The 15,219-nt window shown below is 42.0% G+C and overlaps 1 protein-coding gene across 4 annotated transcripts in view; it reads left to right on the top strand.

Moving 5' to 3' along the window:
* Window positions 1–14,746, top strand: part of mllt10 (MLLT10 histone lysine methyltransferase DOT1L cofactor) — a 49,633-nt gene extending 34,887 nt beyond the window's left edge. For 3 of the 4 annotated variants that reach the window (XM_039789715.1, XM_039789717.1, XM_039789718.1), the window contains 9 exons: window positions 4,393–4,510; window positions 6,936–7,014; window positions 8,221–8,408; window positions 9,919–10,068; window positions 10,344–10,399; window positions 11,018–11,310; window positions 11,752–11,772; window positions 12,206–12,296; window positions 12,648–14,746. In XM_039789715.1, coding sequence (XP_039645649.1) covers window positions 4,393–4,510; window positions 6,936–7,014; window positions 8,221–8,408; window positions 9,919–10,068; window positions 10,344–10,399; window positions 11,018–11,310; window positions 11,752–11,772; window positions 12,206–12,296; window positions 12,648–12,923 — 1,272 coding nt within the window. In that variant the 3' untranslated portion in view covers window positions 12,924–14,746. The remainder of the gene's footprint in view (window positions 1–4,392; window positions 4,511–6,935; window positions 7,015–8,220; window positions 8,409–9,918; window positions 10,069–10,343; window positions 10,400–11,017; window positions 11,311–11,751; window positions 11,773–12,205; window positions 12,297–12,647) is intronic. The other variant, XM_039789716.1, reaches the window with a different exon arrangement.
* Window positions 14,747–15,219: the final 473 nt, after the last annotated feature.

Below are 15,219 nucleotides of genomic sequence, written 5' to 3'. Positions count from 1 at the left end.
CACTTAACGTTTAAAACTGTCAATGTCCTTCTCACACTCACATACATGGAAAATACATGCTCAGTAAACACACTCCATCTCTCTTTCTTTCTCTCACACACACACACACACACACACACACACACACACACACACACACACAGACACACACAGACACACACACACACTATTCAGAACCCTCTACATCTCTCAATTCACCCACATCTCTCCCATCTTTGAGCTGAAGTGCAGATAAACTGTGGGAACACAAAAAAACCAAAGCACACTAATTAAACATCTTCCGCACCAAATCTCTCAGCACTATTATTAATCCACTGCATGTTAATTATGTGTGAAATGTGTGTGCCCTGGCCTTGTGTGGAGTGTGTTTTCTCAGCAAGTTATTCTATAGCTGATTAAATATAGTGCACCTGTAGAAGGTCTTAGTATTTTCATTTTTTTGTCTCTGAACATTTCATTGAAATATCTGTGATTGTCCTGCTTAATTCATTTTGACTATTGAGCTTAGTGAGTATGATCTGAATTATGGGATGTGTTACAATATTAAGAGATGCATCTTTATTACTGTAAATGTTATTATGGGAATGTGTAGGGAAATATTGGATAATCCAGTATTCAGTGTTCAATATAATAAAAATCGGGGGGAAAAACACGTGTGCTTATTGTAATACACGCTCACGATTAGGTCTCTTAGTGTGGAAAATTGTGGAAAAAAAGCTTCTGGGAGCTTCAGGAATTATTTGAAATGTTTGGGAATTTTTTATGATCTCAACTGTGTTTTATACACTTTTTTTTAACTATTATCCTATTAGATCCTTGGAGGTTACAGCAACAGTTTAGCAGGTTTATTCAGATCAAAATAATTTTTTCATGCTTTGCCTCAAAGTGATATTGTTTTTGGTGTGTTCCATTGGCTTAAATACGCTTATATTCAAAAGTGAGGGCACTGACTCCAATTCAGTCAGCTCAACCCCCTCCAGTAATCACACAAAGAAAAAAAAACTCTTCTTCAATCACTGACCCCAGTGTCCATCCTGTCAAAACCTCACCAAAGACCATGCTCTGTCTCTGTCCACCCAACTCCATTTTTCTCCCGTGTCCACTTACAACCTCTCTTTCTTTCTCTCTCTCTCTCTCTCTCTCTCTCTCTCCTCTCTCTCTTTCTCTTTCTTTCTCTCACACTTTCTCTCACCCTCGACCTTCCTTCTCTCTGTCCCCATCAATTTCTCTTTTTCTCCCTCCGTTGTCCTGTGATGTAATGACATCTGACAAGCACCACAGTAGGGATGGAGGGAGGCATTGGGGCAAGTGTGTTTGGGGGGGAGGGGGGGGACTCATGTCTTGAATTGGCTGGCCTGGCCTTCATCTTGCCCCGCTCCTCTCTGTTCAGCACATATTATAGAGGACGGGAGGCCCAGGGAGGCACAGGATATCGGTGTGTGTGTGTGTGTGTGTGTGTGTGTGTGTGTGTGTGTGTGTGTGTGTGTGTGTGTGTGTGTGTGTGTGTGTGTGTGTGTGTAAATGTTTTTTGGTCTTTGTCCTTTTTGTTATCCTAGTTATCACATAGAAAACAAAATATATTTTTTCTTCCCCTCGCTCCAGATTGTTAAAAACGTGTTTGTTAGTTTGTAAAGTGCGATGCACGCCTCTGGACATGTGGGACACACTCCAAATCCCGTCTACAGAAATTACGCAACTATAGAAATAACGCCAACAACAGGCTTCCTTCTGTGTGTGTGTGTGTGTGTGTGTGTGTGTGTGTGTGTGTGTGTGTGTGTGTGTGTGTGTGTGTGTGTGTGTGTGTGTGTGTGTGTGTGTGTGTGTGTGTGTGTGTGTGTGTGTGTGTGTGTGTGTGTGTGTGTGTGTGTGTGTGTGTGTGTGTGTGTGACACAGACCATTTGCTATTTCAGTCCGCTAGCAGACTCTCTGCCTACTGTTATTGGCTATCGGCCCAGGACAGAGAAAGGGAGTTCGAAAGAGACTTTGAATGAAAAATGAATGAAAATGAAAAATGAATGTTGATGGGAAAGGGGGCAGGATTATGGCCCAGATGGGAGGAGGAAGAGGAGGGGTCTAGAAAGAAATCTAAAGTCATTTCAGTAAGGGTGGGAAAAGAGACAGAGGGAACAGGTTCTTTCTTTGAATTTAACAACAGTGATGGGATTTTCCAGGATGTTTTTCCAATTTTATTATTCTAGACATACCACTTCCATGAATTTTTTTTCTATTTTTTCCCTCAAGAATCCACCCTAAATCTCAGCAAATTGATATGAATGACTTCACAAGCTAAAGATATGACAGACAGCCAGGCAAAGCTTCACAAATGCAGGACTTGCATGTACATACTGGAGCTTTGTTTTAACATTTTGGTTCAGGTCATTGTTTCAGATCATTTTTCTGTTTTCTGCTCATTCACAAAAACATGTTTTTCTTTTTTTAGGGCTGATCAGAACTCGCTCCGGTCAAACTGCAGAAAGTGTAGGAACCCAGACTTTTTAAGCTCTTAAATGTATCCATCCCATCAATTAATTAAACTTTTTCGCCCCAAAATAATAAAAAAAAATTTCCCAGTAAAAAAAAAAAACAACTCATTATGCTTTTCAGCTTTTCAGAAATTACAGAGCTCCTAGAGCTTCCAAATATTGTGGAAGAGCAACTTTCAGTAACTTAAATACAGGGTTCATACATTTTGAAAAACTCTGGAAAAGTTATGGAATTTGAAAAATGCAAATTCCAGGCCTGGAAAGTTTTGGAAAAGTCATGGAATTTTTTTTAACACAGCATAATAATATGTCATTAATAAATGTATTTTCACGTCGTCTTAACCTCAGCGTTCTATTCGGGGAGCGATATTATGAATCCCACTATGAACCACATAAATTGTTATTCATTTTATAATTAAAGGGTAAACTTTAACACAGATTTGTATTCTTATTGTATAATGTCGACTGACATTTTCAGGAACACATAGTCATGGCAGGTTGCCGAAAAGTATTGGTTAAAATGCATATGAACCCTGTAAATAAGTTTTGTCTCACTTCCTTTGGTTGTAGCTTTTCAACCAAAACAGTCAGCCATTTTGTTTTTGTAGATAGACCTGATTCCCCTCCTGATGCTCCCCCCTCGCTCTCTTCCATCTTACCCTACCCCACCCTTCTCTCCACAGCCCTTATTTGGGAAATGCCTTAATTGGATTAAACTCTATGCATCAGGAACACTTTGTCAGCATGTCAGCGTACTGTCGGGGTGTTGAGGCACTTTGAGCCCTGTGTGCATGTGTGTGTTGGTAACAGAATATTGAGCGGGGGATCCATAATTTATCCATGTTACTTATAGATGAAATGATAGTAAATCCACATTCCAATTTATTTATTTCTCCATTCAAATAAGCTTCAAACTGTCATGAAATAATATGTAGATGCTTTGTGACAAAGTGAAATCAATAGTGGAGGCCAGAGAATTTTTACATTTTCAAGCCATTGATTGATCAGATTGATTCTCAGCTTTGGATTCAGGCTCATTAAATGTGTAATAACATGCTACTCAGACCTCCGCGGCAATAAAATAAACATTTATAGCTTATTAGCAGTGCACAATACACACCAGAGAAAAATCTGTGACTATGCAACATAAGATTTAAATATCAGTTTAGTAAAAATTAATAAAATTTTAATTTTAATAAAAAAATAATCGGCCACTCATACAAAGAGGACATTGTTTTGTTACTATCCAGGATTAGTATCGGTTATTTTTCCAATAAATATATAGTGCTAAAACAATGGACATAAAATCAACCGAAAATGAATCCGCACTTTTGATAATCAGTGAATGGTTTGGGTCATTGATCAAGCAAAAACCCCAACAATGCTGGTTTTTAGCCTGTGAAAATGTTCTGTCTTTTCTTTACGGTTTGTATCATTATCAACTCAATTAATTAGTGTTTTGCATTGTTGGAAATTTGTAATTTTTTTTTTTCTCACTTTTTTGTTATAGACTTATAATTGATAAATTAAAAAAAGAATTGTCATAAATTCACAATAATTGTAAATTATTGAAGTAAGAATTCATCAAAAATAATCGTAAATTGTAGCACTAAAATTAGGTTTAATTCAATGAAGAATTCTTTTAAACCCATAAGTATATTTCCACTATTTTATATGCAGTTAGGACGCATAGCATATGACTGCATTGTGGGGGGACTTTTGGTGCATGTCTTACTCCTCACCCTCCTCTTGTTTCCTGCCCGTCTTTATACTATCAGCAATCCAATAAAGGCGAAAATGGTACACAAAAAATCTCTAAAAGAAAAGGTAACTAATAACTATGATTTAAATCACAGTGAAAGGGCTTCTTGTGGCTTATTCTTATTCTTATCTGTGCCCCTGTCTACAGGTGAGCGGTCTGCCAGTGTCAGTATTCAACCTCGCTCCCCCCCATATGTTTGGAAACAGGCTGAATCCCAACTCGGCCATGGCAGCACTCATCGCCCAGTCCGAGGCCTCACCAGCAGGTATGACAACATACCTAATGTGGCGATGTGTGCATGTGACAAATATATGCATGTGTGTTAGGAAGAGAAAGAAGGAGATAATGGAAAGGTCACACCCCCTCGGTCCCACAGAGAGGTCAACGGTCAGCACTCGTGATATTTTCAAGCTCCTCCCACTCGGCTCCAGTTACATGCCGGGATTGTTCCCCCTCTCTCACCCGGCCTCTCTGTCACACAAACACAAACAGATCGGCACATATAATTTACATGTAAAACTTAGTGTCTCAGTGTGAGAGAAAGAGGAGGATTGGAGGTAGTGGTGTGGTGGAGGAGCAGAGAAAGCCGGGAGCTGCCTGCAGGTACATTAGGTACAAAAAGGGTCTGTCCGGTGCAGAAGAGCTGATGATGGAGTAAGACGTGGCTTTAGTAATCAGAGTGGCCACTTCCTGATACAAGACATCTGGTTGAACAGAGACGAGAGAAGAAAGAGAGGAATAAAAGGGAGAGGAGAGAGTTAAGAGCGAGGAGGAAGGTAGGTAGTTCCTGCTGGCGGTCAGCAGTCATCAGAGCCAGATCCACCCTGACCTGCAGGTCAACTCACTAATCAGGCTGAATGACAGGGGGCCACAGGGGTGTGTGTGGGTGGGTGGATGGGTGGGTGGTTCTGAAAACAAGTTTGGTGTCATTGGAAACAAATCTTCTTTATAAAAACAATTTTAGTTTTTATATTGGATCAATGTTTTATTTAATTATGTAAAAAGTAGAATTTAAGATCTGAGCCTTTTAATGAGGAAAAAGTAGCATACTAATTATTTAATATTAGATTGCTTGAAATTTGACTGAAATGATTATCAAAGTGGTTGTCGATTTATTTTCAGTCAATTGAGTAATTGATTGACTAATCAATAGGTAAAATCATTGACATGCTGCCATTCTTTCCCAACCATAAAGTTAAGCACACAGTCGTGTACAGCACGTGTGTACAGCTACACAAGCGTGAAGTTCTGTTTTGTGTACTAGTAAAGGTCATGTGAGCACAAAGTGCAAGGTGTGCGTGTGTTTGTGTGCATGTAGCCTGTTTACTTTGGCAGCCGTTTGTCTTTGCTTTTGAGTGTCTGGAGGGAGGTGCCAGGACAGAAAGGGTTATGAGAGAAAAAGGACTTGAAAAAGAAGGCGAGCGAAGGACTAGAGTAGTGACCTGGTGGGGGTAAAAGCTGGGATTGACTGTCTTAAGTAGAGGGGAGTTTGCGCGAGTGTGTAAATGCAAAAGTGTGCGTTTGCGTGTGTGTGCATGTGTGATTCATTACTCTCACTGAGGAAAATGAAAAGAAGCGTCTGGCCAGGGGCCCAGAGGGAGGACATACAGACTCTCAAAGAAGGTAGAGGGAGAGAGAAAAATGCACATGCAGTTTGAATGAAGGCGTGTGTGTGTGAAAGAGATACAAGGGAAGAGAGACAAAGTTTTGGAAGTTGCAGAGCCAGAAGTGTTACGATGCGTCCACACTACGCCGGCTAAATTTGAAATATTTTCTCTTTTGTTTTGGCATTTAGCTGGCGTTTTTCACACCTCAAAACAGTGTCTCACAGTCTCCAGAATAGATAAATCCGAAAACTAACAAAACTATCAATGTGTTTTAGTGTGGACGAGGACAACGGAGCTTTTGGCTAAATTAGACCTCAGAGAGGTGGTCTAACTCCAAATAGACGTAATTGGGATTTGGAAGCGGTTGTGCTGTGTAAATGTACTGTCAACACTAATCACCGATATAGAGCATATGAAAATCCATTGTATCTAACCATGTGCTATAGCTGGAGGCATCGGTTCAAAATCGTGTTTATAAGAACTTCTTATAAAATGAGTAAAATTCATCAAGTATGATCTAAACAATGTCAAATATGATGTTTGAGATTTTAAAGATGGCCCAATGTCTCCAGGACCCCAAGAGAAAAATAAGGGTTAAGACATTTTTATTAACTCTCATTTTAAATGACAATATAGCCATACTGTCATTAAGCTGTATTTATGTTCATTTTGTCTCAAGTGCAGTTGTAAAGGAAATACTGTTCGCCTTGTTAACAAGTTATATTTATAATAGTATTAATAGTCCAAATGACTGTTTTCTGCTTATCCTGTTATTTGACAGTAGAAATGGGAAAAAACAGTCAAATCAATATATTTTGAGGTTTTGTTGTATTAAATCACAGTATAGGTAATATAAGAGAGCAGGATGCCACAGAACAGAGGTTTAACCAGTACTGACTCAGCAGAATAACAAGGCTGTTGTCTCACTTCTTAGAACAAAAGAAGAGATGTAGCCCTTTTCCTATAGTTCAGTGTGGACAGAGAAATTTACAAAAATGACCTGAAAATGTGAGTGTGGATGGTAGTGGAAGTTTTCAACTTTAGCTAGCTTGGTCTTAGATGTGCAATTGATTTTGTGTGTAGATCAGGAGGTGGGAGACGGCAGCAGCAGCGTCGGAGCTCAGGGCTTTTCCATAAGAGCTTCTCCCAAGACCACCCCGCGGTGAGTACATGCACGCGCGCACACACACACACACACACACACACACACACCTCCTCCCCCCCCCCCGACCCCATTTACATTCCTACCTCCTTCACCCATCCCCCTCTCTGCTTTTCCCTCTGCTGGCCCCTCGTCTCCTCTCTTTCTCTTCCTCTCACTCCTCACACACACACACATGCACACTCTCCCTTTCGCTCTCACCCCTACCGGCAATTCTCGCTCTCTCAGCCAACGATAACTTGTGTTTTTGAAGGTGGTAACCATCCCTCAACTCCAGTTAGATTTTTTTTTTTCTTGGGTTTAATCACACATGGAAGGACAGTCAGATGATTTTCTGCATCTCCTTCATTTGGGAGTATTTGCATGGATCTCTCAGGATGGGAATATTGATGATACCAATCCATTTATGTTTGATTCAACTTCTTTGAGGGATGGATAAATTCACTTGATGAGGTTGGTTCCAATTTTCATTATTTTAGTTAATTTTTTTACACTGTATACTTTCAAATCTTGCATTTAGGGGACATGATTTTGTCCCTATAAATTTTATATAAAAAAATATTATAAAAGCAGAATATGATGACAGAGATTTTCTCTTTGAAGTGGAACATTTAATGACGTTTTGACTGCCTTGACGATTTTGTAGTTTGCAATTTAATATCTTAATGTGAGTATAGCTGACAATTTTTTTTTGCATCCAGCGTGAATAAGACTGTGACATTGACACTCAAAATTTCAGTGCATTTTAGTTTTTGGTGTGATTCAAAAGTGGACGAAATCTTGCCATTACTTAGTTTTTTTACTTTTTCCCTGACATTACGCACCTCTTTCTGTCCTTTCTACTCTCCTGCTGTCTCTCATTTCCCCTCTTTCACACTCAACAGATCGTCTCAGCACACACACACACACACCAAGATTTATCACATCAAGACAGTCCACTTCCCTCTCTTTCTCTCTCTCTATCTATCTCTATCTCATGTGCTCTTTCTCTCTTTACCTCACACACAGACAGAAAGCCTGGCCCCTTTTCATTAGAGGCCACTGTAACAACAAATTGATGTAGTTTTATAGCCGGCAGTGTCTATGTTTGTCTGACGTTTATGTTGGGTCGTTAATCTCCCCATTGACCTCTCTATCTCTCTCTTTCTATCCATGCTCTCTCTCTCTCTCTCTCTCTATCTTTCCCCCCTCCCTCCCTTCATTCAGCTCTCCCATTGGTGGCCTGCAGATCCGCTATGACTCCTCGGGGTCGTTGCCGGGGCCAGGGTTGCTAGGGGCGGGGGCGGGTGGCGGGGAGACGCTGCCCCCGGTGGCCACCAGCATCGAGCAGCTCCTGGAGAGGCAGTGGAACGAAGGGCAGAGCTTCCTGCTGCAGCAGGGAGCGCAGGGAGACGGTGAGAGGATGCACACATTAAAACACACCTGAAGGGCGCCCAGATAGCTCAGTTGGTAGAGCAGGTGCCCATATATAGAGGTTTACTCCTCGACACAGCGGCCGCGGGTTTGACTCTGACCTGCGGCCCTTTGCTGCATGTCATTCCCCCTCTCTCTCCTCTTTCAAGTCGTCCTATGTCCTGTCAAAAATAAAGGCCAAAAATGTCCAAAAAATAATAAGCTTGAAAAAACACACACACCTGAAGAATGCGATCCCACACAGGGCTGGATATCATATCATATATATTGCCATTGTAGTGTCGATACCAAAGCAATACTTCTTGATACCTTACTCTGATTAATATAATTCTTTTTCATTTAACAACAGAAAACAAAGTCCTAGACATTCGGTGCAAGCTTTCAGTACTTGTCACACATTTCTGTCAGTCCCAGAAAAATATTGTGGTCTGATAGCCAGCTCCACACCTAATCATTATTCTCACCTTTTCCCTCTTTGCCCCATTTCTCTCTTCCTATCAATTGATCCATCAGCCTTTTGCCATCTCCAACTTCCTCTTTTCAGTCACCTCCTCACTTTAACTGTTGTTGTGGATTACTGTCAGTTATCTCCCTATCTGAACATCCCTTCAGGGATCTATAAAGTGGAAATGAAAAAGGGAAGGGGGCCTAGTTGTTAAAAGGTAGACCTTCTTCTGGACTCAGGTCTAAGTTCCCGTGTGTGCAAATCCTCCTCGTCACTCCTTATCGCTGAGTCTGCACAGGCACCAGGGTCCCTGTTCTGTAGCTGATCTTGACCTCTGACCTCCCCATCGAGTGCATCTGTCTAATCAGTCACTGGGTATTTCAACAAAGTGGTGTGGAGGAGTAGCAGAGTTGCATGATTTTGCCTTAAGGAAGCACTGGCCTTTCAGAAAGTCAGAGCATCTGTGTTCTTGCTTGTGAAAAGATCGCTCTAATACAGCTTCATCCCAAACGTACAAAATGTAGCATCTAAAATGTAGGTAAAACCAGTTTAAAGCCTCTGAACACCCACACAGCGGGTTTAAGTCATTCTGGCTGATTAGACCTCTGCTTAGGTTAAAAGGTGGGCCAGAGCTTAGATGGGAATTTATTAGGTCACAAATCTTTTCTACCAATAAGAATAATAAAGGTGTCATATGTCCTTCCCTATTAGGTGCAACAAAGCTAACAGGAGACTCAGGAAGATGACAGTCAATCAGTCTATACACAGTCACAGTCCTGGGAAGAGGTCTAATCAGCCAGATTAACTCAAAACACCTGGGTGGGTGTTCAGGGCCTTTTTGAAAAAGCCTGCGTTGACCTCACACGGCGACAGAATGATTTTTATCATTGCCAATTTGAATTTCGGACAGCAGTAAATTGAAAACTCAGAGCGGAGAGATTTACAAAATGGTTTGATTTAGCAGGAAGCAAAAAGTGCTGCTGCTCCACTACACTCAACTACTCGGATCAATCAAATCAATGAGTTTTGTCCCCCGTCTCTTTCAGTGCTGGGCATGTTGAAGTCCCTCCACCAGCTGCAGGAGGAGAACAGGAGGCTGGAGGAGCAGATCAAAAATCTGACCATGAAGAAAGAGAGACTGCAGCTTCTCAGTGCTCAGCTATCGGTGCCTTTCACCCCCACTACGGCCTGCGCTGGTATATACACACACACACACACTTTCCGGCTTCAGCTTCTCATATATAAAGATTTGTTGCTTTTTTGATTATTTTTTTTTTTTAATATGATTTTAAATTAAATATCCTACAAAACAAGACATTTGATGACGTCACCTTGGGCTTCTAGAACTTAGGACAGACATTTATCGTCATTTTATAAAATATTTTATAGTTATTGATTAAAACATAATCAGCAGAATAATTGGTGCAATTGATACCGAGCGAATATAAACCTGCATTGATTTGTGTTGCAGATGTGAAAGGAGGCCAGCTGGGAGCCACTGACTCATCTTTACCTGTGGCAGCTCAGGTAAGAACAAACTGCCAACACATTCCGTCTGAATCCTGTATCACCACAAAGTACAAGACGGAGCAATAACATATCACTAATACCTGAATTAAAGGACAATTCCGGCGAAAAACGAACCTAGGGGTTATTAACTGTTGTGTACCTACTCTGTCGCTAATTTGAGTGTCCCCATGCCCCAAATACTAGCATTGTAAGCTAACCAGCGGTCCGCGGTAGCCTCGTCAAAGCTCCAAACTCATTCGATTAGCATGAAAACATGTCCCAGAGAGCGACAGAGTAGGTACACATCAGTTAATAACCCCTAGGTTCGTTTTGCGCCGGAATTTTATTTATTATAATTAACCTTTTATTTAACCAGGAAGAAACTCGTTGAGATTAAAAATCTCTTTTTCAAGAGTGTCCTGGCCAAGGCAGGCAGCCAAGTGAGGTTTGGTGAAACAAGCAGAAGATGCTAAAGTTTAGTTATACCAGATAATGTCATGAGTTTACAACTCATGAACTTACAGTGATCATTTGACATTTGTGATTAAGTATATTATCAAAAGAAGGAGTTGTGATTAATGGTCTCTCTCTCTCTCTCTCTCTCTCTCTCTCTCTCTCTCTCTCTCTCTCTCTCAGGACGGTGTGTCATGTGGTGGCCACAGCAGTAGTGGCTCCACCTCATCTCTCTCCACTCCTCCCTCCGTCTCCCAGAGCCCGCCGCAGCTGAATGGGGTCGCTGCTGTGGGAACGGCCCCAGCCGGGCTGGGCGGGGTGGCGGGGCTGATGGGGGCTCTGGGTGCAGGTAGTGCACTGGGCATGGGGGGAATTGTCGGGGCCCTGAACGGGGTGATCCAGACGCCGGCGGGCACCGTCAGCCCTCACACACACACTACAGGAGCAGTTACCGGCGTCATGTTGCCCAATAACAGGTACGTCTGATGGCTGTTTTTGATCATCCTGAAAGCTTTTTCTGATGTCCTTTTCTGATAAAAACATGAATGAATAATAAAACAATTTTAGGAGCTCACAGAACTGAATTACAGGAGCAAGTACAAATTTATCCTCAATAATACTCAACGGTGTTTCAAGTTCATATCACCCACCCCAACAGTAGCTGTCAGTGGAGTAAAGGCCTCCACTCCATAAGTGTTCCAGTTGCCTAACGTTGTTGAGACTTTGGAGATTTCAGACCCCCTGTCACCACATCCTGAAGTACTGAAAACACCACAATAATGTCAGGGTACAGACATGTCTGGCAACCTCATCTCTTGGTGTCTTATGTCTTAGATGTCCAAGATGTTGAACGAATGTGAACTTTATCGTGTCCTCTCCTTTTTGCTTCATTATGCTTGCGTGTTGGATTGTTGCAGTTCAGCAACTAGTAAGAACAGGTGAGACAGATCAGCGTCGCAACAACCGGTAGCTCTGTTTCCTTCCTGTCCCTGAAGTCTGTCAGAAGAGATTCTGTGATGATGTTGTTGTGTCGCATGTTTGTTTTTTTTTCCATGTGGTCACATTTTCTTGCTTTTTCACTTGCTTTTTGGCAAGTGAAATTGACATTTAAGATGACTTCCGTTTTTTTCTTAGTATTTAAATAGTAATACATGGAACATGCTTGTTCTTAAGGGGCCAGTTGTCACATTTGTTCTATGTACAGCATGTTGCATTTTGCTGCAGTCAGCAGCTCTGTAGGCCCTGTGGTTGAGAACCTCTAATGTGAAATTGTGTATTATTGTGTATTCAAATGTATTTAGCTCCGAGCTGATAGAGCGAGGACAGTGTTTATCATGTTTGTCTGACTGCGAGTTGTTTTTGTCTCGTCAGCGCTGCGCGGCTCGGCCTGCTGTCTGAGCAGCACAGACTCCTCCTGCAGCAGCATCAGCTCCAGCAGCTGCTGGCCTCGCAGCCTTCAGCGGTACGACACACACACACTCACACACACACTCACACACACACTCACACACACACACACTGCCATCCCCACTATCACACACAGTTAAACACACACAAAGACGTTGAGCTACACTTTTCCTTTGGACAATGGCCTAAATCAGCAAGCTTATTAACTATTCTCTTTTTTTGTTCCCTCCACTGCTCATCCCACTTTCCTCTGCTCTTCTGCTCTCCATCCCTTTTTGTTGTCCTCCTCCTTATCCAACTCTCATTCCCCTTCTTGTTTAAAACTTTCACATTATCCTCCTGCGTTTTCCTCTTTGCTCTCTTTTTCCTTCTTATTTCCTCTCTCTCTCTCTCTCTCTCTCTAAAGGAGCAGCAGCAGGTGTTGCTCTACCAACTGATGCAGCAGCAGCAGGACCTCCAGCAGCTGCAGTCGCTCTCCTCTGCCCAGATTCCCTCCATCCCGCTCTCCTCCGCTCAGCTGCCCATCAACAACCTGCTGCCCGGCGCCCAGGGCCAAGGCACCATCACGGCCAACCCCTTCCTGGCGCTGCAGCACGCACATGCTGACACACACGCCTCGGGGGCACAGAAGTCGCGGCTAGCTGAGAAGGCCATGGGCGTCGCAGGGCAAGAGAAGACATGACGGCAGATGCTCTCTTTTTTTTGTTTTTTTTTTATATATAAATATGCAGAGTCTTCAGGAGATCAGTCTGTTGGTCAACTTTGTGGTTCAGTGATGAGAACATTGGCAGCAGAGAAATCTGTGTTCCTGGTACATCATTCTTTCTAGCGGTCGGTGCTAATACATTAGCACAGACTATGGCAAGTGATAGCATTCGTTTGCAGTCACCAGCTCACTGTAGTTGACCTTGTCAGGTTAATTTTGCAACCTTTTCAGGTTACAAGCTTAACAAAACATTTTGTCTTCATTTGTACTATTTATGTCCATCCAATCTTAGATGTTTTCCTTTTGAGCTTTAGTGCTGCTTTGGGTGCTTATTTTTGTCACTGTTGAGACAATGATTTTCATTTGGTATCACTGGTAGCAACTTGGTGTGCTAGTGTCACGAAATAAATACATGGTGTGTTCTCTCAACAGGTGAGTTGACTTAACAGGTCAGCTTCTCGGAAACCTTTTCCTTCAATGAGTTTCTCTCAGTATTTCCTTTTCTAATCTTATCATCCTGCTTCTAATTCACATTTCTTCTTTCTCTTGTTGCTGTGTCACATTTTTTCATCATTTCCTCTTCCTTTTGTCTCCACATTTCTCTCACTGTTTCTCCATCGTCCACACTAACATCCCTCTCGGCCTGGTCTCTCTGCTGTCTCACTCTCTCAGGGGCCTCAGCTAACTCAGCACACAAGCTAGCACACACAGATAGCAGAAAAGTAGAAATAGCAGAAACACATGAATATAAAAAAGAAACTACAATTCCCCACCACAGGACTTAACAGTAGCAGATGTATGTTTGACATCTGTGTCGCAGCGATCCAGAGGGTAATATTTGGTGAAAGGCTTGTGAAAATATCCCACATGTTCTCGCCATTGCCTTTCTCCCGGTGTCTCTTTCACTCCGTTTTTGCAGATCCATTAATGTCAGTGAGCCAAGCCTCATACGGTCACCGCAGAAGCCTTGCTTATGACTGTCTCTTCTCTGGGCCAGATACAGGGGGCTCACTCAGGGAAGTGAAATGTAAAAAGGAAGAAAAAAAAAAAGAAGAAAAACAGCAAGTTGAATGTTCAAAGGATGCATTAATCCACACAGCACACAGTCTCACAAAGAGAAATTATGCAGTTGGTTGTCAGCTCGTGGAAGTCATTACATTTCATCTTCCTGATTGAGCCCCCTGCTGCACCTACCTCTCAACCAGGACCAGCCTATCAGGACCTAAATGGCCGACAGCAGCGGCCACTTAAAAACCCACAAAAGTGAGAACTGGCCAATCAGGGTCCAAACCCAAGTGCCTGAGGCCAGGGGGAGAAGGCGGGATTTGTTTTTATTTTACCTGTGTCCCTGTCACTCAGCCCAATTCTTCACAATGCTACTGGTAATTAAGCTGCGTTGCTAAGGCAACAGATTACAAAAAAAAAGACTTTTATTAAAGATGTCTCTTTAATAACACCAGGAAATATTCTGCATTCTCTAATATCAAAGCCAACTTTGTACTGTGCTTTTTATTTATTGGGAGTGTGTTTGTGTAATGGGCATAAGATGATATATTTTAAAAGCCCACCGGTGTTGAAAGTTAACATAATTTTGTACTACTGTGTAAAGTTTTGTTTGTGTTTTGTTTGTGTTTTGTTGTTTAGTTTTTTCTGTTTCTTTCCACCTCATCCGATCGAATCTTGCTGTAAACCCTTTTAAAGACTTCTACTTTGTGTTGTGTTGGAAAACGAGATGCTACTTGATAGTTGGCTGATTGGGGAGGGGGTGTGGCTGTATATAGCTGTTTGTAGGGGGGAGGAAGTGTGTCAGGGGGGGTTGGGGGTGTGGGGGGTGGGGGTGCGTTCACTGGCACAGTTTTTACCTCGTTAAGTGTACATAAACCTTTCTCATTGGCCGTTGGTGTACATAAGTGATTGTGATTGGCCGTGCTGGTGTGAAGGAAAGCCAATGAAGCCTCAGTTTGTGTGTGAATCTTTAGGACCAGATAAAAAGGTTGACAGTGACTGGACACAAAGTATTAATTTATTTTTATAAGTGCAGGGACATTGTGTTTCTTTTTTAAGTTTTGCACCATTTTCTTGATGAGAAGTCATTTTATACTTGGCACCGTGTTTTCATCTGTGCACATTTGTTTGGATCAATTTTGTACAAGTGGAAAATAATGGGGGGGGGGAGCAGGCAGTCTGACATTGTATTTCAAAACAAAAATAAAGACACTCTGGATAACAAGAGCATGTTGTCTTTGTATCAAGGAGTTTATTAAAAATACAC

The sequence above is a fragment of the Perca fluviatilis genome, chromosome 22 (genome assembly GCF_010015445.1).
Source record: "Perca fluviatilis chromosome 22, GENO_Pfluv_1.0, whole genome shotgun sequence".
In the NCBI taxonomy this organism is placed as follows: Eukaryota; Metazoa; Chordata; class Actinopteri; order Perciformes; family Percidae; genus Perca; species Perca fluviatilis.
Note: the sequence above shows the minus strand (reverse complement) of the source record. Positions and strands in the feature narration are given on the sequence as shown.